The 27,623-nt window shown below is 37.5% G+C and overlaps 1 protein-coding gene across 1 annotated transcript in view; it reads left to right on the top strand.

Annotated features, from left to right (window-relative positions):
- LOC127161014 (uncharacterized) overlaps positions 1-23,947 on the top strand; it is a 33,502-nt gene extending 9,555 nt beyond the window's left edge. Inside the window, exons 6-10 of the mRNA XM_051103665.1 lie at positions 4,840-4,929; positions 5,006-5,073; positions 17,031-17,114; positions 17,257-17,311; positions 22,012-23,947. Coding sequence (XP_050959622.1) covers positions 4,840-4,929; positions 5,006-5,073; positions 17,031-17,114; positions 17,257-17,311; positions 22,012-23,091 — 1,377 coding nt within the window. The 3' untranslated portion in view covers positions 23,092-23,947. The remainder of the gene's footprint in view (positions 1-4,839; positions 4,930-5,005; positions 5,074-17,030; positions 17,115-17,256; positions 17,312-22,011) is intronic.
- The last annotated feature ends 3,676 nt before the right edge of the window (positions 23,948-27,623 follow it).

Genomic DNA, 27,623 nt, shown 5'->3' with positions numbered 1-27,623 from the left:
AGTATCCGATGGAAAAACTACTCAAGTAGCTAGTTACTAGTTACTTCTGATCTGATTGATATGAAGTGAAAACCTTGAATTTCAACCTTTTTGGAAAGCTTCCACACACCTCTCCTTGAAAGTCTCTTTGTTTTGTTTATATAAAACATAGGCTGAAGTAAAGTAGCCTATCTCAGTCCTGTGATGGGCACATTAGTGTACGAATTTGTGTATAACGTCACAGTATGCACTTCAATTTAGATTGTTGGAAAATGGATATGAAAACATGCAGACGTTTAGAATGAATGTTTTTTTACGAACGTGTGTTGTTTGTAAGGTTCACAAGATATTTGTCATTGCCGCACAATGACATATGAGGAAAAACATTCGGACAGTGTGTGACATATGGTACTATAGGGTCAAAGTGCCCATAGTTACCAAATTACCATTGATAGGGTTCAAATAGACATCATCATATTAGCCGCTTTTCCACTATCGAGATAGAATGTGTGTGCTAAGCGAAAGCGCGCTGTATGACCAAACAGCCAAGTAAACAGCTGTTACGCTGCGTTCATAGCTCATGCATTAATACTGTCAATAAATGTGTTAGTTTTCAGAAAGGTTTTACCTTCTGTGTCCATCTCTGTTAACATGCATATCCCCTCAGCATTTGTTGATAACGTTATACCTGTCGTCGCCTTCTATTTATTTTATTTTTTGCGTTGTTTATAGTTGTGTCCTTTTTTCTGTTATTTAACAAAGTCCCAAAAACAGAAATATCTGATCATATCTCTGTTTATATTACAATTTAATTTTATTACATTCCAAAGAGTTCCATTATCGGCACCATAGTGGAAAATGAAACCGTATCTGTGCTGACTGGCCCGGATCGGCACGGAACGGTTAAGCGAAGAGAACGGTTCGGCCCAATAGTGGAAAAGCGGCTATTGACACTTACCGCTACATGTTTTTTCATGTTGGAGCTGGAATTTTATGTACACAGCGATGTCGTTTTTTTGGTGCACACAACCTGCATCGCATTATGAAACTGTTCTTTCTCACATCTTGATTTGAGCCACGGGTGATCTGCCCCCGATAGCTCACACACGTCATCCTCTGCTTCAGCCATCATCTTTCTAAACGCGTGCTGAACTTAAGCGGGAGATGCGTAGCAGCCTCTTGCGAAGCAGCCTCTCCAACATCTCGCGAGACTTCAGATCAAGTCACGTAAACAAATTATTATTTTATATATCTAATATTTATTACAATTTTGTCAGTAACGGAGGAACGCCATCAAATGTAGCGAAGTAAAAGTAAAGTTTTTTCACTAAAAATGTACTTGAGTAAAAGTAAAAGTACCTATCTTTAAATATACTCGTAAAGTACTAGTTACCCCAAAAATTTACTCAAGTAAATGTAACGAAGTAAATGTAATTCGTTACTACCCACCTCTGCACTTCACATACTGGCGCTGGGATCAAGGCTTCAAGAGCCAGTTGTTGTATTCCTTTTGTTAAGCCACTACTGAACCACAGATCAAGGTCATAGAGTCTGGAGGAAGGGTTTAGAAGCTCATAACCCAAGTTGCTTGAAGTCTAGTGTTAAGTTTCCACAGTCTGTGATGATTTGGGGTGCAATGGGCAGCCGTGGCCTAATTTGGGGCAGCCTTGGCCTAATGGTTAGAGAGTCAGACTTGTAACCCACAGGTTGCAGGTTCAAGTCTTAGGTCCGGCAGGGATTGTAGGTGGGGGGAGTGAATGTACAGCACTCTCTCCACTCTCAATACCACGACTGAGGTGAGACCCTTGAGCAAGGCACCGAACCCCCAACTGCTTCCCGGGCGCCGCAGTAATGGCTGCCCACTGCTCCGAGTGTGTGCGCACCTGGTATTCATCACGTTATGGGGACCAAATGTCCCCACAAGGATAGTAATACCAGTAAATTTTGACCTTGTGGGGACATTTGTGAGGTCCCCATGAGGAAACAGGCTTATAAATCATGCAGAATGAGTTTTTTTGAGAAAGTGAAAGTGTGCACAGTCTCCTGTGAGGGCTAGGTTTAGGTGTAGGGTGATAGAAAATATGGTTTGTACAGTATAAAAACCATTACGCCTATGGAATGTCCCCATAAAACATGTAAACCCAACATGTGTGTGTGTGTGTGTGCACCTGGTATTCATCACGTTATGGGGACCAAATGTCCCCACAAGGATAGTAATACCAGTAAATTTTGACATTTGTGAGGTCCCCATGAGGAAACAGGAGTGTGTGTGTGTGTAGTATGTTCCTAGTATGGGTCACCATACTTGGCCTCACTTCACCTCCTTTCCTTTTTTCCTTTCCTTTCTTAATGACATCTGCTTTTGTTGGTCCACTGTGTTTTTCGAAAACCAAAGTCACTGTACCCGTTTACCAAGAAATTTTAGAGCACTTCATGCTCCCTTCTGCTGACCAGCTTTTTAAAGATGCTGATTTTATTTTAAAATAGGATTTGGCACCTACTCTTACTGCTAATAGCATCAAAAGTTGGTTAAACGACCATGGTGTTGGTGTGCTTGACTGGCCAGCAAACATACCAGACCTGAACCCCATTGAGAATCTGTTGTCAAGAAGAAAATGAGTAACAAGAGAGTAATAAAAATCAGATGAGCTGAAGGCCACTGTCAAAGAGTCCTGGGCTTCCATACCACCTCAGCAGTGCCACAGACTGATCACCTCCATGCCATGCCAAGTTGAGGCAGTAGTTAAAGCAAAAGGAGACCCGACCAAGTATTGAGTACATATACAGTAAATGAACATTACTAGTCATGTCACTAGAGTCAGTTGCTATAAAAATGGCATTAAAACTCTTAAGAATGCAGATTCTCTAACTACGTTATTTTTTAAAACCCTGACTGAAACACTTCACCAATGGCATTATCAGTAAGGAAGAACTCAAGTTGATTAAAAACTGTTTTCTCCTAAATCTTTGCTGTATCTTTTGTGGCTTCTGAAGGATTACAAATTTAAGAAACTGTTTAAAATATGCTGATCCTATGCTCTGATATAGCATCACGTGAAAACCTAAGGTGCAGTACATTGTATTTAGCATTTAAGGTAAATTTGATGACATCAGACAAATGATTCTCTCAAGCAAAGTTTGTAGCAAGAGGTTCCTGCCAGTTCCTGTTCTCTTATTGTAAGTCAAATGAGCCAGATTACTCAGATGTTCACCTTTTGTTTGTAATGGCTCTTGGTACCTCTGCCCAGGCTTTGAGTAGATATGATGATTGGATTAGGACTGGTGTAAATGGTGCAGGCTGCTATACCTGAATACTTCATTTGCATGCTTTGTTTGGGGTTGTCACCAAGGTGCTTTGTCTCCAGATCTAAGCACTGCCCCCTAAATATATATAAACTACAATGTATCACTGCCTTAGTCAGACTTTTGAGGACTGCAGAGCTACGCAGCGCATTCTCAATAAAGAATTCTGCTGAAGATACCCAAGAGTCTCCTGGTCTTCGCTTCTGAGTTTCCAACACTTCCCAAAGACAGTACTAAATGGGCACTAAAGTATTTCAACAAAATAACTTCCTTCATCTGGTTCAAAAGTTTCACCCCCAGCTCCAGGACACTGGAGAACACCAGCACCCATTCGATGAAGGCGGCAATGCTTTCTTGAGGACCATCCCTGGACAACTGCTTGTGTGGCAGCATTAAGTCCAGCATGATAGAATGAGCAGAGGCAGTTGTCTAGGCAGTGTGTGAGGCTGACGATGAACACAAAGACTTTAGTGTGGTCCTCAAAAGGGCAATCCCCCTGCTCCAGCAAGAGGACGAGGATGGTTGGGTCATCCATAACCAAAAGAAAAACTTTCAAAATGGAAAATAAACATGAGGCGAAGACGCTGCTTACTTTTCTTTTTGGTCCAATGATCTGTCATGCTACGGTGTGTAGAATAAGGTGCATATTGACAAAAGGGAAATAGTCTCTAATGGTTTACACAGTGAACAGTAATCTACAGATTTCATTCATTCACTGGACCCAAACATACCTAAATTTCAAATGCCACTGGCCCAGTTGGTAATATTTGTATTTCTAATGGCTCTCAGCGTTAAGCAAAATCAGCAGTGTCTATGAAAATCCAATATGGCCTGTTGACTTTTTACGGTGGTTGGCAAACATACAATAGGTGCATTCCTGCCACTTTCTGGGCTGTAGTGTGTGGACCCTTGATTTCAAGAGGAATCTATTTATACATAAAGTAGAAAAAAGAAAATAAATCCTTTCCTTATTCATAAAGAGGAAGCAGAGCAGTAAAAGTTTTTTTCAAAATCTCAGTAATCCACCTATCGGAATAAGGGAAGACACATAGCAACCAATAGCATTGTTGAATGGGCTGAGATGTAGGCTTCAGTTAACCTGCCACACATGACTATAGCAGGTTATATGTGTTTTACCAAATAAAACATATTCCATGGTGTACCATAGCCAGGCCACATATGGCTCTCAGTTTTGTGCTGTCATCTGGACTATATACCTTGATACAAATTTCCTCCCATTCTAAAGCCATGACTAAACACCTATGGTGAAAGTTTGGCCCATATGCTGATTCATGCCATATAACTCAAAGCATTGGGGGGTGGCCACTTTTTTCTAGTTTCTTAGTCAAACCTTTTTGATTCATTTGGATTCTGAGAAGTTTGCTGTTTTTTTAACCTGCTACTACTAGATGGCAGTAGCCTGTTAAAAACAGACAACAGAACTGTAACCAAGCTCTTGCTAAACATGGCTTATGTACTAATATATTCGAGAGTGAGAGCAAAGATGCATCTTTTTTGGAGTATAAAATGATAATTTCTTCTTTTTCCTGTGTGCAGATTCTTGACTGGTTTGTTCAGATTTGTATGGCACTGCAGTATATTCATGATGAGAGGAGGAATGTTTTTCACGGAGATATCAAACCTCAGGTAAACACTGATAATTAAAATGTTTTTTTACCAAATTGATTGTGTATAATTGATTAGATTTCTGTTGTCATTGTAGAATATTTTTCTGACTGAAGATGGCTACATCAATCTAGGGGATTTTGGATCCTCAAACGTGCAGAAAAGGTAAACAAAACAATTTTATTTTATTTGCAATAAGTAAACCAATTCTAATTATTAGATTCATAATGTATGTATGTGATTAATTAGATATATATCAAGATAGCAAGCAACTGAATTAATGTTAAGTCAGTGTTGATATGTCAATGTTCTAACTGCATTGCACTATTCCCACATAGCAATTGACATCTGGCCCAGCTCTGGGCCAAGCAAGGAGTTACACTTGGCCCAAGTGCAGCAAAGAATTACGGCCCTTGTTTGGCCCAGATCTGGACTACAGACGTGAGCCACACATGAGCCATAACTGGCCCAAATCTCAGCCAAACAGTAACTTATAACCAGCCCTGAACTGAGCCAGAACAAGTTTTATTAGTGCTACCCCCAAGCAACCATTGAATCAATGTTAAAAGTAGTTGATTTGTCAATGTTAATGATATTGAATTAATATAACTTTTGCTCCTACTAATAATGTTGAAAAAAAAAATTGAATTTTAACAAACAACCATTGTTGTGATCAGTGATCGCTTTAGTTGGGCTCTTGACTCTTTGTACTTTAACATTAGATTTTCTTTGTCTATTGTAACATTGTGTGAAAACATGTTACTTGAGACAATGAAAAAACTAAGATATGCTGCAATTAGATGATGGTGGTGACTGTAACCATTACAAGGTTATTTAATGAATTGCTTACAAGTGCGTTGGGCTTTGAATGATGGTGTGATACTGCAATGTGAGAGTAAATCTCAATAAAACCAATATCATACTTTTATGAATTAACAGAGAATATTAACAAAAAAAACCTTTAAATTACTGAATCAATTAGACATCAAGAATCAGCGTATGAAACCCAACAATGGTGACAATCAGCAAAATAAAATTATATGCAGAAATGCATGCTGGGTATTAATATAGTAAAAAGTAATTCATGATTCCCAGCATGCATTGCAGTTGATCTGTTTATCTGAATTAGTTTGGTGATTGTCACCATTGTTGCGATTTGTATGTTGAGTGTTCATGTCTAAATCTTTTTATTCATTAACACAGATTTTTTATTTATTTTTTTGCGTTCATGCTACAGAAGATTTACGTTGGCATCCATCAATGACATCCATCAATGTTATTTAGAATTGTTTTTCAACTGTATTGCCAGTTGCCACCCATTGCTAAAAGTAATCGACCTTTATTTACTTTTAAAACATTTCTTTTCAGTAGCATAAGTGTTTATATTGAAACACCATTACAGCACAGAGAAAATGTGCATGTAATGAAAATCAAGAATTAAGAACCCAACTAAAGCAATCACTGATCACAGTAATGGTGGTTTGTTGAAATGTCAACATTCTTTTCAACATTAATTGTTTTAATGACATTAACCTTGACAAATCAACTATTTTTAACATTGCTTCAATGGTTTTCACCTGCTCTCTTGCTATCTGGAACCCAGTCAAGCCTTCAGTAAACCACATAGAGTCCAGTCTTTAACCAGAAACCCCAAAACTGAGCCTAAAAAAGGAAACAAAAACCAACTCAGCCATGGATCCTTCAATAAGCAGTAAAACAGTTACACCTTTAGACATGGCTCAGTTTTGGGGTTTCTGGTTGGTCTCTATGTGGTTTACTGAAGCCTGAGATTGTGTGGCACTATTAAAACTTGTTCTGGCTCAGTTCAGGGCTGGTTATAAGTTACCGTTTGGCTGAGATTTGGGCCAGTTATGGCTCATGTGTGGCTCACGTCTGTAGTCCAGATCTGGGCCAAACAAGGGCCGTAATTCTTTGCTGTACTTGGGCCAAGTGTAACTCCTTGCTTGGCCCAGAGCTGGGCCAGATGTCAATTGCTATGTGTGTTGTTACAAAGTAATCTTGGTACAATATAACTTTTGCACCCTCAATTAATGTTAAATATAATAGTGACAATTCAGAGATGTCATTACTTTGCCCCTGCTATTAATGTTGAAACAATGAAGATTTTAATCAAAAAACACAAATTAATTCATTGAATCAAGGTTACAGTATGACTGATTTTACATCACTGCTATTGAAATAAACAAAAATAAGTAATGAGAATATTGCTATAATAAATGTTATAGGCTTGTTGGGTCACTGTCACAATGCCTAGACAATTAAGATCCAGCCCCAGACGCCAGATCTCGTCAGAAAATATCAGTTTGTCCAGTAGCAGAACAATTCGTCTGCAGAGTAGTCTAATACCTAAACCCTTTTTAAACGAGGTTTTGTCTGTTACCCAAAATACCCAAAACACTATTAACAGTCTACTGTCAGCCAAGAAGTTGTCTGAGGAAAGACCGGTGAAAGTGAAGAGCAGAAGCAGGAGAAGAATTGATGAATTGATGATGGTAAAAAGGAGTTTATTGAATAGTCTTAGTGCATATATCTCAATGTTTAGACTTCATCTGAAGAACACAAATCCTACACGTAGTGTTGTACCAAACTGATTCACAACAACATCCCGGAAACTTTGGGTCTTCGTAAACATACCCTTGTATCTCTTATTCATGAGGACAAACAGGCCTTGAAACCACACAGTCACAAGACTGAACAGCAATGGAAAAAATGTATAATAAAACATAAAAAAGGGCAAATCAACTAATGATGACATGGCTCCCCAAACCATCACTGACTGTGGAAACTTCACACTGGACTTTAAGCAGCTTCACTTTTGTGCCTCTCCGGTCTTCCTCCAGACTCTGGGACCTTGTTTTCCAAATAAATGCAAAATTTGCTTTCATCTGAAACCGGGACTTGGGACCACTGGGCAACAGACCCGTACTTTTTCTCCTTAGCCCAGCACAGACGCTTCTCACGTTGTTTTTGGTTCAGGAGTGTCTTGACGCATGGAATTCTCCAGCTGTAGCCCATGTCATGCAGACGTCTGTATGTGGTGAATAATAATAATAATAATAATAATAATGGTTCTTGATGCACTGACACCAGCCTCAGTCCACTCCTTATGAAGCTCCCCCATGATTCTGAACCACCCTTGCCTTGCTTGACAATCCTCTCAAGGCTACGGTCATCCCTGTCACTTGTGCACCTTTTCCGGCCATATTTTCCCTTCCTTTTAACACTCTGTTAATATACTTCGTATACTTGCATCCAGCTTCTTTTGCAGTTGCCGTTTGAGACCTTTTCTCCTTAGGGAGGGTGTCAATGATGGTCTTCTGCACAACCGTCAAGCCAGCAGTCTTCCCCATGATTCTGAAGCCTACTAAGCCAGACTGAGACAATTTACTTTGCCTAAATGATAAACTTTGTCATGATATTCTACACTGTAAAAAAAAATGTAATTTTATGGAAAATAACTGTTATTTTTTTAGGTTGTTTTCTTTTATTTTGAATTACAGTCAAAACTTTGTAAAACTATCTCTAAATTAAAAACTTGGCTGTTATTTTAAGTATTATGACATTAATGACAAATTACAGTAATTCACATTTTTTATACAGAAAAACTGCTGTATTTTTATACAGTATGTTTTCTGTTTTCTTAAATTACAAACAAATAATGTAAAATAACAAAACAAATCTGTAATTAATACAATAACAAATCCGTTAGATGATAAAACGGTCAAATGACTGACAGTAAAGTAAAATCTCCTTATTTAAATAAACTGACAAACACTGTTATTTTACAGCTATTTCCTGAATTTAACAATCAAGCACCTTGACTGTAAAACAAAAGGCAAAGAAACGGTCAAATGACTGGCAGCACAGGGTGCCAAACAAAAACCTTAAAATTAAAGTCAAATCTCTTTATATAAATAAGTTAACAACACTGTTAATTTACAGGCATTTCCTTAATTATTACAAACACCTTCACTGTGAAATTAACTCATTAACTAATGAATTAATTACTTAAACATCACATGACTGACAGCAACAGAACATGAGACACTAACAGATCTCTCTAGATCTCAGCATCTAGTCTGACTTTATTTCTTTCATACAAAACTTATTATTGAGAATTAACAGATGTTTATATGTTAATGTTTTTATTGAAAATAAAGTTTGAAGTCACCATTGTGGAGATAAACATTTGCTTTAGTTGTGCTCTTGATCCTTCAATTTATAAACTCATGTTTTTTCTGGTTATTATAACTGTGTGTTTCTAAAGCATGTTTGTTATAGTAAAAGCTGGTATTGAAAAACTGTTCAGATAAAGCTGATTATTCATGGTCAACAGTTTATTGATCATAGTAGCCTGATTCTCTGAGCAGATCAAGAATCTTATTGCTGAATACGTTAGCTTTAGGTTCTGCAATTTCACAGTAGTCCTGTGATGTTATGACAATTTTTTTTTATTTTTATTTCTTATATATTTTTGAACAGCGTTTTTGACACACCCAAACATCAAGAATTAGCACGTGAATCTCAACAATGGTGACAATTGTTGCGATTTAGCTCAAAGGGAATTGTATATAAATAATTACAATTAATTATATCAGCTGCCAGTAGTAACTGCAGCAGAATTAATTTTCCGTCAACTAATCGGTTCGCCCAGCGAACATTCAGTAAAATTGTAAAATCAACTCTAAGAAATTATATTTTCTTGGCCACAGAAAATAACTTTCTTAAAGTGCATTAGAGCATGTAGCTCGAATCGGAATCGTAAGGGGACATTAATTTGCAAGGCAGAATCAGAATCAAAACTCATGTAATTTGTGCATAATAGTTTATTAACGAAGGACTAACACATAACTAATCTACACAAACAAACATGAAATCACTCATACATGGGGGAATGGTCAGTGAGAAGCAGTTAGAGAGAGACAAGGAAATGAAGCTATGAAAGAGTCAGTTAACCACCTGCTGTGAAACCATCAGTGCTGTCTACAGCTTATACTAAACCTCTGTTTGTTTAGTTAAGTGTACGATACTTGCATTGCCTTGGTCGTTGAACAAGTGTCCGAATGCAGTCTCTGGTGAAAGATGGTTTGGAGCAGTGGTGGGTTTGGACATGCAATCACGTTCTTCCGGGTCTGAAGAGTGATGAATTCCAAAGATGTTCTGACTCAATGGTGACTGGGAGTTTCTTCCCATGTGAAAGTGAAGAAGAACCAAGAGCTGAGAGGGACTCAGCTGAAGTCCTGTGATCTTTGGGGAATGGAAAGACAAGGCCGCAAGGCCTGGCGCACGCTTGGGCTAGTCCTGAAGAGTTCTAGCTCATCTTCTTAGGTTCTAAAAGAACCACTGACTGACTGAGGTGAGTCATGAAAATGAATTCAGGAGTTGAGTGGAAGTGTCTGGCTCTTAGTGGTCGAAAGCCAGTGTTGGGCCTGTCGGGCCCGCCAGGCACGCCCTGTGCCGGTTCAGGCTTCCCGTGGGTTCCTCCACACGGGCAGCAATCGGAAGATGTTGCAGACGAGTGAAGAAGAGGGAGAAGAAGGAAGAACTAGGGAGGCAGTCAACCGTTTGCCTTTAAGCTCTCTGGAGGCTGCGCCTCCAGGAGGTCCGCGAACCAATGGTAACTTTCGCCTTTGAAGGGAAAGTTTACGACTCTTTGTCTGTGAGCATGGTATTTTGCATATGTCATTCGATTGGGTGTTGATGCAAAAACTACTAAGGTTTCTTAAAACACTAATATGTTGCAAAGGTATCAACATCTAATTTACACCATCTTTTAGATCATTAAAATACGAACTCAAAGAGTCCAAGCATGACATAGGTGGGTTATACTTCTAGTCATCTATCATAATACATGCATAAAACAGTAGAAAGACGAATACAAATACAACAGACAAAATTAAAATACAATGCAGTAATACTGTCCACAATGACCTGGGCTATGTGTGATAGGAAGGTCAAAGAAAGGTTTGTCTGTGAATGAATGGGAAAGTAGTCATTTCCTATAGCAGTATGTTTCTGTTTTAGAGAGATTTAAGTAGTGGGAGATTCTCTCTACATACTTGCAGGTTGTAAAGTTTATCTGATCTGGCCGAGGTATTCTGGTGTCCATGGTAACCAGGGGCCTGGTGGGCCATTGGAGATGTCCCGGCAGACAGTGTTCTGGATTGGGCGAGGGGGTCTGTGATTATTTGTTAATTTAATGAATCATTGATTTAGCGAATCAAATGAACCATTGTGTGTCTGATTGGCCCAAACGCTACACAATCAACAAAAAGCTTGTTTTGTGATAATCAGGGCTAATATGAATAGTTTGTTAATTGTCACCATTGTTGAGACTCATGTCCAGATTCTTGATGTCTGTGACTCTACTTGTTCTTGTTTAAGTCATTTTCTCAAAAAGGCAGCCAAAGCTTTCAAAGTAGCGAAGCGTGGTTGTATGATTACAGAGAGAAATCCATCTTGATTAACATGTTCTGATACTAGGATTTTGCTGACATCAGTGAATTAAGCCTCTATATGATGACAAGGTAATGTTTAATACATAACCAACTTTGTCTGATCAGACACTTTCTTGCTGGTTTTTCTATAACAAATGTGCTTTAGAAATGCACAGCTACAGCAACCAGAAAACAAAAAAGCTATTAAGAAAATCAAAAGCCCAACTAAAGCAAATGTTTATCTCCACAACGGTGACTTCAAACTTTATTAATTTCAATGAAACACCAACATCTAAACCTCAGTTAATTCTCAAAAAGAAGTTTTGTATGAAAGAAACAACGTCAGACTGGTTTGTATTAAGTGAAGATGTTGTGATCTAGACAGATCTGTTAGTGTTTCATGTTCTTTTGGGATTTAAAGGTTTCTGTTGTCTGATTTTAGTGGGTTACCATTGTGCTGAAGAGTACAGCGTGTGCTTTAGTCCGGGAGAAGACAGTAAAATGTTGATGTTATACTGCATGACGTTTTATTTAAAGTCTGTGACTGTGGAGTTATTGATGCAGAGATAGTTAGTTTTTGTATGTGTGCTGTTGTTAGTTAGTGGTTAACTACAAAAAAACTTTCTTTCACAGAGAATGTTTTGTGATGATAATCCAAACAATACTTACAAAACAACAATTTTAAAAAAAGAAAAAGAACATTTAAAAAAATGTAGGATATTTGACCTTAATTTTACAGTTTTTCTTTGGAAGCTGCTTCTGCCAGTCATTGACCGTTTTTTAAAAAACGGTCTTTAACCATTTTTTCCATTAATGGTAAACGTTTGGCACCCTGTGCTGCCATGCATTGCGTTTTTTTACGTTTAAATTTTTTACAGTGTAATTTTGTGAAATACTGGATTTGTTTTTTTTTTAATCTTTAATCCATAATCATTAAAATTGAAACAAATAAAGGCTTGAAATATTTCACTTTGTGTGTAGTGAACTAATATAACATACAAGTTTCACTTTTTGAAACAAATTATTGAAATAAATGGACTTTCACTCGATATTCAAACAGTTTGGCACATACCTGTAGTTAATATAGGAGAAATATGTCAAAGTCATTTATATGTGCCAAACCTCCTGCTGCCAACTGGTGGCCTCTACGCTTTTACCTGATTACTGGCATGTAGATATGTTTAGGCCAGCACTTTTATCAAGTGAAGTTTGAGGCAGATTGGACATTTTATGGCTGAGTTATAACAACATCTGTTTCCATGGCAAAACATCAAACTTGGTCACGCCGCCACGGACACGCCCTATAACAAAAACTCCAGATCTTCACAATTTAACATCACTAAAGCCTTTAGATTAGACTGACTGATTTTGATCTGTATAAATCTCTAGGAGTTTGTGGCAGTGTAAAACGGAATATGGGCATGTAGATGTTTTCAGGTCAGGAGTGTTATCAAACATGTGATGTCTCGGGCAGATCGGACATTGTATGACTGAGTTATAGCAACTTCCTCTTTCATGGTAAAACATCGAAATTTGCCAGGCCACCATGGACACGCCCTCCGACGAAAACTCTACTGACCAAATTTGGTGTTAATCTGAATAAATCTCTAGGAGCAGTTTGTTAAAGTACACTGTAAAAAATTTTAACATAAAAAAACAGTGAAATGCATGGCAGCACAGGGTGCCAAATGTTTACCATTAATGGAAATAATGGTTAAAGACTGTCATAAAAAATCATAAAAACTGTCAATGACTGGCAGAAGCAGCTTCCAAAGAAAAACAGTAAAATTAAGGTCAAATATCCTACATTTTCTTAAACATTTGATGCTGAGATCTAGAGAGATCTGTTAGTGTTTCATGTTCTGTTGTTGTCAGTCATGTGATGTTTAAGTAATTAATTCATTAGTTAATGAGTTAATTTCACAGTGAAGGTGTTTGTTTATAATAATTTAGGAAATGCCTGTAAATTAACAGTGTTGTTATCTTATTTATATAAAGACATTGGACTTTTTGAAGGTTTTTGTTTGGCACCCTGTGCTTTTGTTAGTCTTCTGCCAGTCATTTGACCGTTTTTAGTCTTTTGTTTTACAGTCAAGGTGCTTGATCATTAAATTCAGGAAATAGCTGTAAAATAACAGTGTTTGTCAGTTTATTTAAATAAGGAGATTTTACTTTACTGTCAGTCATTTGACCGTTTTATCATCTAACGGATTTGTTATTGTATTAATTACAGATTTTTTTTTGTAATTTTACATTATTTGTTTGTAATTTAAGAAAACAGAAAACATACTGTATAAAAATACAGCAGTTTTTTTGTATAAAAAATGTGAATTACTGTAATTTGTCATTAATGCCTTAATACTTAAAATAACAGCCAAGTTTTTAATTTAGAGATAGTTTTACAGAGTTTTGACTGTAATTCAAAATAAAAGAAAACAACCTGAAAAAAATCACAGTTATTTTCCATAAAATTCCCTTTTTTTTTTTTTTTTTTTTTTTACAGTGTACGACACCTGAAAATGGCAAAAATTACACAAAAATTGTTGAGAAAATGAAAAATAACCAACTTTCAGTTAAGTTTTGGATTTTGCTCCAAGAGGCCTTTTTTTGTAGGTATTGGTGTGTTACATGTGTGTACCAATTTTCGTGCATGTACGTGAAGCGAAGCTCAAAGCGCATACCGCTGAACGTGTAAAGGTGGTGCTATCGTGCCATTTTGCCACACCCACTTCTGCAACCCATATCAGACGTAAATTTTCACCAGGTTTGATGTGTGTGCAAAGTTTCATGAGTTCACGGGCATGATTAAGCCCTCAAAAATGTGATTCATTTTAGAGAATAATAATAATAATAATAATAAACTGAGCAATTCCAATAGGGTCCTCACACTATTGGTTAATTAAAGCTGCAAGCAGCGATGATGGGCTGGTTTCGCGGTTAAAAGTGTTTGAAATCCACAAAGAACAATAACGTCAGTAAAAAAATGTGCACGCACTGCAAATAATTTTGTTATTTTCTTTATTATTGAGATTTAAGAAGACTTCTTTTGCAGACTTTTATTTTTTTTAATTACAAAATAATTAGTATTCAAACAAACATACTGTGTTTGAGAGTAAAACTACAGACACAAAAATAACCCCATACTCTAACACTCAACACACACCTACATAAAGGCAGAGTGCCATAGAGGCCCTGTACCATGCCTGGGCCCAGTCTCTGTGGCGTCCTGATGGCCACAGATTCCAACATGTGTGCAAAGTTTCAAGAGTTTTCGTGTAAATTTCCCAAAACATAAAGAAAAAATAATAATAATCCTTAGAAGAACAATAGGGCCTTCAGCCCTTTGGGCTCGGGCCCTAATAATAATAATAACAATTTTATTTTAAGTCCACTGTTTCATTTGTTAAGAGATTGAATTCAGAGATTTTAATGTCAAATATTGAATAACTTGCTAATACGTAATACAGATGTTCATTTATCATGAATTCGTCCATTTCTTGAAAGACATGAAAGTGAGTGGTAAACAGGAAGAACAGAGTGAACTTTATATGTAGGCATATTTCATGTGTTTGATGTGAAATTTTTTTTAAATTATGTTTGAAATGTTTAGCCAGTTGAATATAATATTGAACATGGTTCTTCTTGGAGTAGCTCGGCATGCGCTGCATCTTCTTGTTTGACAGGTGTCAGCGTTAAGGCACAATACTGCCACCTGGGAAGTCAACCAGGCACTGGCGCTGGAGTAGGATATTTGCGTGTTGTGTTATCATGAGTGTCCTGTTCATTTTAAATATTGCAGTTGTCGCCAATACCGGTATCTTCTACCTGCATGCCAAATTTTATAACTTTCCCACAAGCAATTCTATGGGCTCCCATAGAACTCTACACCCCACATAGCAATTGACATCTGGCCCAGCTCTGGGCCAAGCAAGGAGTTACACTTGGCCCAAGTACAGCAAAGAATTACGGCCCTTGTTTGGCCCAGATCTGGACTACAGACATGAGCCACACATGAGCCATAACTGGCCCAAATCTCAGCCAAACAGTAACTTATTACCAGCCCTGAACTGAGCCAGAACAAGTTTTAATAGTGCCACACAATCTCAGGCTTCAGTAAACCACATAGAGACCAACCAGAAACCCCAAAACTGAGCCATGTCTAAAGGTGTAACTGTTTTACTGCTTATTGAAGGATCCATGGCTGAGTTGGTTTTTGTTTCCCTTTTTTAGGCTCAGTTTTGGGGTTTCTGGTTAAAGACTGGACTCTGTGTGGTTTACTGAAGGCTTGACTGGGTTCCAGATAGCAAGAGAGCAGGTGAAAACCATTGAATCAATGTTAAAAATAGTTGATTTGTCAAGGTTAATGTCATTAAAACAATTAATGTTGAAAAGAATGTTGACATTTCAACAAACCACCATTACTGTGATCAGTGATTGCTTTAGTTGGGTTCTTAATTCTTGATTTTCATTACATGCACATTTTCTCTGTGCTGTAATGGTGTTTCAATATAAACACCTATGCTACTGAAAAGAAATGTTTTAAAAGTAAATAAAGGTCGATTACTTTTAGCAATGGGTGGCAACTGGCAATACAGTTGAAAAACAATTCTAAATAACATTGATGGATGTCATTGATGGATGCCAACGTAAATCTTCTGTAGCATGAACGCAAAAAAATAAATAAAAAATCTGTGTTAATGAATAAAAAGATTTAGACATGAACACTCCACATACAAATCGCAACAATGGTGACAATCACCAAACTAATTCAGATAAACAGATCAACTGCAATGCATGCTGGGAATCATGAATTACTTTTTACTATATTAATACCCAGCATGCATTTCTGCATATAATTTTATTTTGCTGATTGTCACCATTGTTGGGTTTCATACGCTGATTCTTGATGTCTAATTGATTCAGTAATTTAAAGGTTTTTTTTGTTAATATTCTCTGTTAATTCATAAAAGCATGATATTGGTTTTATTGAGATTTACTCTCACATTGCAGTATCACACCATCATTCAAAGCCCAACGCACTTGTAAGCAATTCATTAAATAACCTTGTAATGGTTACAGTCAGCACCATCATCTAATTGCAGCATATCTTAGTTTTTTCATTGGCTCAAGTAACATGTTTTCACACAATGTTACAATAGACAAAGAAAATCTAATGTTAAAGTACAAAGAGTCAAGAGCCCAACTAAAGCGATCACTGATCACAACAATGGTTGTTTGTTAAAATTCAATTTTTTTTTTCAACATTATTAGTAGGAGCAAAAGTTATATTAATTCAATATCATTAACATTGACAAACCAACTACTTTTAACATTGATTCAATGGTTGCTTGGGGGTAGCACTAATAAAACTTGTTCTGGCTCAGTTCAGGGCTGGTTATAAGTTACTGTTTGGCTGAGATTTGGGCCAGTTATGGCTCATGTGTGGCTCATGTCTGTAGTCCAGATCTGGGCCAAACAAGGGCCGTAATTCTTTGCTGTACTTGGGCCAAGTGTAACTCCTTGCTTGGCCCAGAGCTGGGCCAGATGTCAATTGCTATGTGGGACCATAGTAGAAGAAAAAGAAGTAGAATTCAGTTAATCATTTGCCAAGTATTGCTGCCCTTTTCTCTTCTCAATTTATGGTTATATTTTTTTTTATTTCAGAGCAAATCCTTATACAAAATCAGTTGCAGGTGCAGATCTCTATTTCAGCCCAGAAGTTTATCAGAACAAATATACTTCCAAAAGGTATGCATTTTGAAATTGAAAATATTGAAATTTCTTGCATAGTATTTACATGGAATGCTAACTACTTTAGCTGTCTAAACAATGCACTTTAATTGATCCTTTATTTACATTTATGTATTTGTTGTATGTTTGTTTTTTGTAGTGATATTTGTTCACTGGGATGGGTGCTCTATGATCTCTGCATGCTGGATGTTTGGGTGAGTTTTTTTTTTTTTCCTTCTCAAAGTGCACTCTATTAATAATAATCATTTGACTTAATAAAAGGTAGGTTTCGAAGGTTTGTGTATAGCAAAACCCTTTCAATGACTGTTTTACTTTCAAACAGATCCAGTGTAAGGTTGCATCCCATATAGCAATTGACATCTGGCCCAGCTCTGGGCCAAGCAAGGAGTTACACTTGGCCCAAGTACAGCAAAGAATTACGGCCCTTGTTTGGCCCAGATCTGGACTACAGACGTGAGCCACACATGAGCCATAACTGGCCCAAATCTCAGCCAAACAGTAACTTATAACCAGCCCTGAACTGAGCCAAAACAAGTTTTAATAGTGCCACACAATCTCAGGCTTCAGTAAACCACATAGAGACCAGTCTTAAACCAGAAACCCCAAAACTGAGCCATGTCTAAAGGTGTAACTGTGTTTTACTGCTTATTGATGGATCCATGGCTGAGTTGGTTTTTGTTTCCTTTTTTAGGCTCAATTTTGGGGTTTCTGGTTAAAGACTGGACTCTATGTGGTTTACTGAAGACTTGACTGGGTCCCAGATAGCAAGAGAGCAGGTGAAAACCATTGAATCAATGTTAAAAATAGTTGATTTGGCAATGTTAATGTCATTAAAACAATTAATGTTGAAAAGAATGTTGACATTTCAACAAACCACCATTACTGTGATCAGTGATTGCTTTAGTTGGGTTCTTAATTCTTGCTTTTCTTTATATAAATTTCTCTGTGTTATAATGGTGTTTCAATATAAACACTTATGCTATTGAAAAGAAATGTTTTAAAATTAAATAAAGGTCAATTACTTTTTGCAATGGGTGGCAACTGGCAATACAGTTGAAAAACAATTCTAAATAACATTGATGGATGTCATTACCGACGTAAATCTTCTGTAGCATGAACGCAAAAAAAAAAAAAAAAAAAAATCTGTGTTAATAAATAAAAAGATTTAGACATGAACACTCAACATACAAATCGCAACAATGGTGACAATCACCAAACTAATTCAGATAAACAGATCAACTGCAATGCATGCTGGGACTTTTTACTATATTAATACCCAGCATGCATTTCTGCATATAATTTTATTTTGCTGATTGTCACCATTGTTGAGTTTCATATGCTGATTCTTGATGTCTAATTGATTCAGTAATTTAAAGGGGTTTTTTTTGTTAATATTCTCTGTTAATTCATAAAAGTATGATAGTGGTTTTATTGAGCTTTACTCTCACATTGCAGTATCACACCATCATTCAAAGCCCAATGCACTTGTAAGCAATTCATTAAATAACCTTGTAACGGCTACAGTCACCACCATCATCTAATCGCAGCAGATTTTAGCTTTTTCATTGTCTCAAGCAACGTTTTTTTCACACAATGTCACAATAAACAAAGAAAATCTAATGTTAAAGTACAAAGAGTCAAGAGCCCAACTAAAGCGATCACTGATCACAACAATGGTTGTTTGTTAAAATTTATTTTTTTTTCAACATTATTAGTAGGAGCAAAAGTTATATTAATTCAATATCAAATCAACTACTTTTAACATTGATTCAATGGTTGCTTGGGGGTAGCACTAATAAAACTTGTTCTGGCTCAGTTCAGGGCTGGTTATAAGTTACTGTTTGGCTGAGATTTGGGCCAGTTATGGCTCATGTGTGGCTCATGTGTGGCTCATGTCTGTAGTCCAGATCTGGGCCAAACAAGGGCCGTAATTCTTTGCTGCACTTGGGGCAAGTGTAACTCCTTGCTTGGCCCAGAGCTGGGCCAGATGACAATTGCTATGTGGGATGATGCATCAAAATAAAATTTAAATTGTGATAAAATTTGTATTTGTAAATGCCACAAGAAGGCTGTGATTCAGTAATGTATGTGGAGGGTCGCCGTCAAGTAAGACGTGTTTAACATTACAATCCAAAAATACACACGTGGACAAAATTGTTGGTACCCTTCGGTCAATGAAAGAAAAACTCACAATGGTCACAGATAAAACTTTAATCTGACAAAAGTTATAACAAATAAACATTCTATGAATGTTAACCAATGAAAGTCAGACATTGCTTTTCAACCATGCTTCAATGAATTATTTAAAAAAAATAAACTCATGAAACAGACCTAGACAAAAATGATGGTACCCCTAGAAAAGATTGAAAATAATGTGACCAAAGGGACATGTTAATTCAAGGTGTGTCCACTAATTAGCATCACAGGTGTCTACAATCTTGTAATCATTCAGTGGGTCTATATATAGGGCTCCAGGTAATCACTGTGTTGTTTGGTGACATGGTGTGTACCACACTCAACATGGACCAGAGGAAGTGAAGGAAAGAGTTATCTCAGGAGATTAGAAAGAAAATTATAGACAAGCATGTTAAAGTTAAAGGCTATAAGACTATCTCCAAGCAGCTAGATGTTCCTGTGACTACAGTTGCACAAATAATTCAGAAATTTAAGATCCATGGGACTGTAGCCAACCTCCCTGGACGTGGCCGCAGGAGGAAAATTGATGACAAATCAAAGAGACGGACAATCCGAATGGTAACAAAAGAGCCCAGTAAGACTTCTAAAGAGATCCAAGGTGAACTTGATGCTCAAGGAACATCAGTGTCAGATCGCACCATCCGTCGTTGTTTGAGCCAAAGTGGACTACATGGGAGATGACCAAGGAGGACACCATTGTTGAAAACAAATCATAAAAAAGCCAGACTGGAATATGCCAAACTACATGTTGACAAGCCACAAAGCTTCTGGGAGAATGTCCTATGGACAGATGAGACAAAAATGAAACTTTTTGCCAAGGCACATCAGCTCTATGTTCACAGATGGAAAAATGAAGCATATCAAGAAAAGAACACTGTCCCTACTGTGAAACATGGAGGACGCTCTGTTATATTCTGGGGCTGCTTTGCTGCATCTGGCACAGGGTGTCTTGAATCTGTGCAGGGTACAATGAAATCTCAAGACTATCAAGGGATTCTAGAGAGAAATTTGCTGGCCAGTGTCAGAAAGCTTGGTCTCAGTCGCAGGTCATGGGTCTTGCAACAGGACAATGACCCAAAACACACAGCTAAAAACACCCAAGAATGGCTAAGAGGAAAACATTGGACTATTCTAAAGTGGCCTTCTATGAGCCCTGACCTCAATCCTATTGAGCATCTTTGGAAGGAGCTGAAACATGCCGTCTGGAAAAGGCACCCTTCAAACCGGAAACAACTGGAGCAGTTTGCTCAGGAGTAGTGGGCCAACATACCTGCTGAGAGGTGCAGAAATCTCATTGACAGTTACAGGAATCGTTTGATTGCAGTGATTGCCTCAAAAGGTTGTGCAACAAAATATTAAGTTAGGGGTACCATCATTTTTGTCTAGGCCTGTTTCATGAGTTTATTTTTTTTTTATAATTCCATTGAAGCATGGTTGAAAAGCAATGTCTGACTTTCATTGGTTAACATTCATAGAATTTTTATTTATTATTACTTTTGTCAGATTAAAGTTATTTCTGTGACCATTGTGAGGTTTTTTTTTTTTTTTCATCATTGACCGAAGGGTACCAACAATTTTGTCCACGTGTGTATAGACCTAACCCAGGGGTGTCAAACTCAGTTCCTGGAGGGCCGCAGCCCTGAAGAGTTTTGTTCCAACCCTGCTCCAACACACATACTATGCAGTTTTCAATTAAGCCTGAATGAATTGATTAGTTGGATCAGGTGTGTTTAATTTGGGTTGCATCTAAACTCTGCAGAGCTGCGGCCCTCCAGGACTGGAGCTCGACACCCCTAACCTAACCCAATCCCTTCCCCCTAAACCTAACCCTACCCATAATTTATTCCTAAAAATCAGAGGGAAATGATAGCTGATTAACAAAGGTGTAGAAGCACCTAACTGATTATAAGCCTAAAACTGACATTTCCTTTAAAGTGATCCCTTAATTCTGTTTGGTTGATTGCAATATGTTGTACTTGGTTAAATCACGTTCACCGTATGTGGAAACAGAACCTGATTTTACCAAGTGCAACATTTTCCTAGTTCAACATCTTTGTGATTAACCAATCAGATTTGAAAAAAATATATATATATATTTTCTAGTTTTTGTAAAGTTTATGCTTATGAGTGTGTGGTGCTTGTACATCAGTGTCATTCATCTATCATATCCTCTGATTTTAGGGATTACTCATGGGTAAGGTTAGGGTTAGGTGTAGGAATGTGGTCAAAATTATATTTTTAGATTAAAATATTGTTCCAGGGTCAACAAAATATGTTGACCCAGGAACACATCTAACTCAGGACAATCAGGATGTGCGTATGTGGACTGTTTCAGAGTGAAACACTGTTCATTACTAATGTACAGCTCATGGTTTTGGCATAATCATTTAGCATGTATCAAGTTGGTCTTAGAGGCAGCACAAGTGACAGTTCACCAACTAGATGTCACTCAGAAGCACACTGTATCTCTAATAGAAAAAAAATGTGTGCTTTGGAATATTACTATGTTTATTTTTTATTGTTTAAGAAAACTTAATTGTATTCAATTATAGAATAGCACGCAATATCCTACTAGGGATGTCATTACACAAGCAAATATTTAACAAATAAAATAATTAAAAAAAACCTTCAAACCGTTTCATGATCCTGGATCTTATCTTTAACCAGACTTTCCTTATATTGTTTTTTTTCTGCACAGTCAGATGTCAATAGACGTCGCTTTCAACAAGCCTCCCTCAATGTAGGAAATCCTCTTGAATTCTCAAATATGTATTCACCGGATCTGCAGGACTTAATCAAAGAAATGGTCAGCACTGACCCTACATCCAGACCTTCAGCTGATGACATTCTAGCAAAACCCTTCCTAAGAGAGGCCGTAGACAGAAACAAGACATTTCCACAAGCACTGGAACAAAGGTTCATGATGTCCTTGAATATCTTTGATGAGACCTACAATGAGCACTATGATCAATTTGAGGCCTTAGTTAAAGAGTGGGGAGAAACAACGGATTCGCTAGAGAAGGTTCATCATAAATATACAGCAGGTGCGCTGTCAGGTTCAGTGATTGGAGCAGCTGGAGGAATCACTGCAGTGGTTGGTGCAATTTTGGCACCTTTTACTTTTGGTGCATCTCTGATTGTAACTGGTGTTGGTGTTGGAGTTGGAGTTGCAGGTGGTGTAACAGGTGCTGCTTCCAGCATTACCAATTCAGTCAAACAAAAATCACTTCGTGAGAACATTGAGAGAATTCAGCATAAATTTACCGAAGTGACACCAATTCTCGATTCACTAAATACAGTGAGAAAGATACTGAGAGTAATCCAAAAATTCAAGGATTTTGTCAGTGACTCTTTTGACAATGTGCAAATGTCATGCAATGTAGAGAAAAGGAAACTAATGTGTGCCAGAGAACTCATGAATCTCGGTCTGCTGGCAAATGTTGGCAGGATTGCTGCTCAAACTGCTAGAGTAGGACGGGCTGCAGCAGCTGCCACAGCTGCAGTCACAGGAGTGTTGAGTGGAATCCTAGTCATTGTTGACACTGTCTTCATAGTGAAAGACTCCATTGACATTCACAGGATGAGACAGGGGAAAGTAGATAATCCAAAAAAGGTCAAGTCAAGTTTACTCAAGTCCATTGCTAAAATGAGGAAAACACATAAAGATCTTTGCGATGTCCTGAAGGAAATTAAAGAAACAAGAGAGGAACTAAACGACTATATAGAAATGTCCAGGGAAAGAGATTTAAACAGAGATTGGGAGAGTTTAAACCCATAAATATGATACCAGTTAGAGATTCATGCAGCATCCTAGATTTGTCTGTAAGCTTGAGTGAAGAAAAAGGGTCACGTGAGGTTAGACATTTGCAAATATAAAAATCGTAGGCTTTAAATATACAAAGATGCATATCAAAATGTTAATGTTGTATGTTTTAACTCTATGACTCTCTTCGTTAATGTCTGGAAAATGTTCCTAGCCTCTGCATTCCTCTTCATAGGGATAGTCCACCCAAAAATGTAATTTCTCTCACCATTTACTGACCCTCATGTTGTCTCAGATGTTTATGACGTTCTTTCTTCAGATGAACACAAGCAAATATTTTTAGTCCATATAATGCAAGGGGGCAGGACCACTTTAGAAACCACGACAGTCAATATTAAAATATTAGTATGTGTATTCTTCTTGCATATGTTGTTTCACTTAAGACGACCCTGATTTATTACCAGGGGCTGCATAAGTTACTGTCATATTCACTTTGTGTTTAGTTTTTAAGTGTCATTTTAGATGCCCCATACACTTTGAGAGATGATTTTAATTTTTCCCTAAAACTCTTAGTTTGTGTTCATCTGATAAATGAATGGCATGAGGGGGGAAAGGATGGTGTTTCCTTATAATCCCTTTTCCTGTATTTTTATTTTGGTGTTCTGCTGTGCTTAATTTTAACTGTTGTTGTTGCACTGAACATATGCGTTTGACTTGTGCCATTGCATTTTGTTTTGTTCTGTCTTTAACCATACTTTTGTATTTCTGTCAGGAAAAAAAGACTTATTCTTTCTAATACTTGAGTACAATTTAAAGTTGTACTTTTTTACTTTTACTATAGTATGTTTTTGGCAAGATGCTTGTACTTTTGATTGAGTAAAATTTGTATCTGTACTTCCACTTGAATAAAATGTTTGAGTACTTTCTACACCTCTGCATAAGACATTGTGTCTTCATTAATAACTGCGTGGATTATTCCTATTTTTTTTGTTTTTGCCATAATATTTTTTTATTCCATTTCATTTTTAGCACTACAAAATACAGCCTTGTACCCACATAACAATTGACATCTGGCCCAGCTCTGGGCCAAGCAAGGAGTTACACTTGGCCCAAGTGCCGCAAAGAATTACGGCCCTTGTCTGGCCCAGATCTGGACTACAGACATGAGCCACACATCCCAGCCAACACATCCATGTGGGGCCCATAAGGGTTGCAACTGGGCCGATATCTGGGGCCCACATGGGCTAACCAACTGGGAACCAGCTAATTTTGTCCTCAGTTTCCATGGTGGCCCTCCATGGGTTAGCCCAGATGGGCACCACATACACAGCAAAATCCCCAGTGTTAATTTAACACTCTGAGTGTGGACACATATAGACACTGAAGCAGTGTTAAAGTTAACACTGAAGTAGTGTTGAAGTTAACGAGATAATTAGGTGATTAACAAAGTGATGATTGATCATTATTGAAGACACCTGATGTTAATAAGCAGAATCACCAAAGGAGAAAACCAAAATTTTTAAACAACCATTATAGTGCTCAGTGTTTGCATTAGTTGGGCTCTTGACCCTTAAATCTTTAATACTAGATTTTGTTTGGCTGCTGTATTTGAGTTGAAACAGCCAGACAAGCCAAGAGCTCAAGTCACCAGGTGATTTATGTTTTAACATATTCATTGTTTGCCATAAATCACCTAAAGTCTAATCTCTAAGTTAGGTTTTTTTTTTTTTGCTTATTGTAATAGCCTTGACAATCCACAGAAGATCTACCACTTCCTATACATTTTGGAAAGATTTTTTTTTTACAACCGGTTTTAAAAAGAAATATTTCACCTAGGCACACATAGACATCAAGAACCAGCCCATGAATCTCAACAATGGTGACAAACGGCATATTCAGATAAACAGATCAACTCTGAACTCTCATAATTTATTCATGCCGCAATGCATGATGGGAGTCATGGATGAGTTCTGATTGGCTACAAACATGCTTTTTGATGGTCACCGTTGTTGTGATTCTCACACTGATTCTTCATGTCTGTGTGTCTAAATTAAGATAAACTTTTTTTCATCATCTGTCTGATTATGGCAAAACTGATTGATCTGTTGTTCACAGTTATTTTTTTTAATCTGTAAGGAAATTCTATGTCAAATACTCAAGTCACTATATGATGATTAAGTCAAACACAGTCAATGCCATCTTATTGACTTTTGCTCTTGGCTTGTCTGGCTGTTATAACTCAGTAATTGCAGCCAAACAAGACCTAATATTGAGATTTAAGAGCCCAACTAATGCAAACACTGACCACTATAATGGTTGTTTAAAAATTTTGGTTTTCTCCTTTGGTGATTCTGCTTATTAACATCAGGTGTCTTCAATAATGATCAATCATCACTTTGTTAATCACCTAATTATCTCGTTAACTTCAACACTACTTCAGTGTTAACTTTAACACTGCTTCAGTGTCTATATGTGTCCACACTCAGAGTGTTAAATTAACACTGGGGATTTTGCTGTGTAGTACAATTTTAGTAGGATGGCTCACCCATGTGGGTCTTAGCTGAGTTACCCAAGTGGGGCCCAGATAAGATGCCCATCTGGGTTCACCCATGTGGGTCCTAGCTGAGTCACCCAATTGGGCCCCAGATAAGATGCCCACCTGGGTTTACCCATGTGGGCTAAACTGGGTTCACTCATGTGGGTCTTAGCTGAGTTACCCAAGTGGGACCCATATAAGATGCCCACCTGGGTTCACCCATGTGGATCCTAGCTGGGTTACCCAAGTGGGCCCCAGATAAGATGCCCACCTTGGGTTCACCCATGTGGGTCTTAACTGGGTCACCCAAGTGGGCCCCATATAAGATGCCCATTTAGAACCCATGCCCACTCTGTACCCATGTAGCCCATCTGAAACCCATGTGGGCCCCACATTACCGTGTTTGCTGGGATGAGCCATAACTGGCCCAAATCTCAGCCAAACAGTAACTTATAACCAGCCCTGAACTGAGCCAGAACAAGTTTTATTAGTGCTACCCCCAAGCAACCATTGAATCAATGTTAAAAGTAGTTGATTTGTCAATGTTAATGGCATTGAATTAATATAACTTTTGCTCCTACTAATAATGTTGAAAAAAAATTTAAATGTCAACAAACCACCATTGTTGTGATCAGTGATCGCTTTAGTTGGGCTCTTGACTCTTTGTACTTTAATTTTAGATTTTGTTTGTCTATTGTAAAATTGTGTGAAAACATGTTATTTAAGACTTAAGATCTGCTGCAATTAAATGATGATGATGGTGATGACTGTAACCATTGCAAGGGAATTTAATGAATTGCTCACAAGGGCGTTGGGCTTTGAATGATGGTGTGATACTGCAATGTGAGAGTAAATCTCAATAAAACCAATATCATACTTTTATGAATTAACAGAGTATTATCAAGAAAACTTTAAATTACTGAATCAATTAGACATCAAGAATCAGCGTATGAAACTCAACAATGGTGACAATCAGCAAAATAAAATTCTATGCTGAAATGCATGCTGGGTATCAATATAGTAAAAAGTCGTTCATGATTCCCAGCATGCATTGCAGTTGATCTTTTTATCTGAATTAGTTTGGTGATTGTCACCATTGTTGCGATTTGTATCTTGAGTGTTCATGTCTAAATCTTTTTATTTGCTATCACAGATTTTTTTTTCTTTTTTTGCATTCATGATTACATCAGTAAAGACATTCATCAATGTTATTTAGAATTATTTCTCAACTGTATTGCCAGTTGCTACCCATTGCAAAAAGTAATCTACTTTCATTTAATGTTAAAACATCTCATTTCAATAGTATAAGCGTTCATATTGAAACACCATTATAGCACAAAGAAAGAACTGACATAATGAAAAGCAAGAACCAAGGACCCAACTAAAACAATCACTGATCACAGTAATGGTGGTTTGTTGAAATGTCAACATTTTTTTCAACATTAATTGTTTTAATGACATTAACTTTGACAAATCAACTATTTTTAACATTGATTCAATGGTTTTCACCTGCTCTCTTGCTATCTGGGACCCAATCCAGCCTTCAGTAAACCACATAGAGTCCAGTCTTTAACCAGAAACCCCAAAACTGAGCCTAAAAAAGGAAACAAAAACCAACTCAGCCATGGATCCATCAATAAGCAGTAAAACACAGTTACACCTTTAGACATGGCTCAGTTTTGGGGGGATGTGGGACATAGCAATTGACATCTGGCCCAGCTCTGGGCCAAGCAAGGAGTTACACTTGGCCCAAGTGCAGCAAAGAATTACGGCCCTTGTCTGGCCCAGATCTGGACTACAGACATGAGCCACACATGAGCCATAACTGGCCCAAATCTCAGCCAGACAGTAACTTATAACCAGCCCTGAACTGAGCCAGAACAAGTTTTAATAGTGCCACACAATCTCAGGCTTCAGTAAACCACATAGAGACCAACCAGAAACCCCAAAACTGAGCCATGTCTAAAGGTGTAACTGTGTTTTACTGCTTATTGATGGATCCATGGCTGAG

This window comes from Labeo rohita, chromosome 3, assembly GCF_022985175.1.
Source record: "Labeo rohita strain BAU-BD-2019 chromosome 3, IGBB_LRoh.1.0, whole genome shotgun sequence".
NCBI lineage: Eukaryota > Metazoa > Chordata > Actinopteri > Cypriniformes > Cyprinidae > Labeo > Labeo rohita.
Note: the sequence above shows the minus strand (reverse complement) of the source record. Positions and strands in the feature narration are given on the sequence as shown.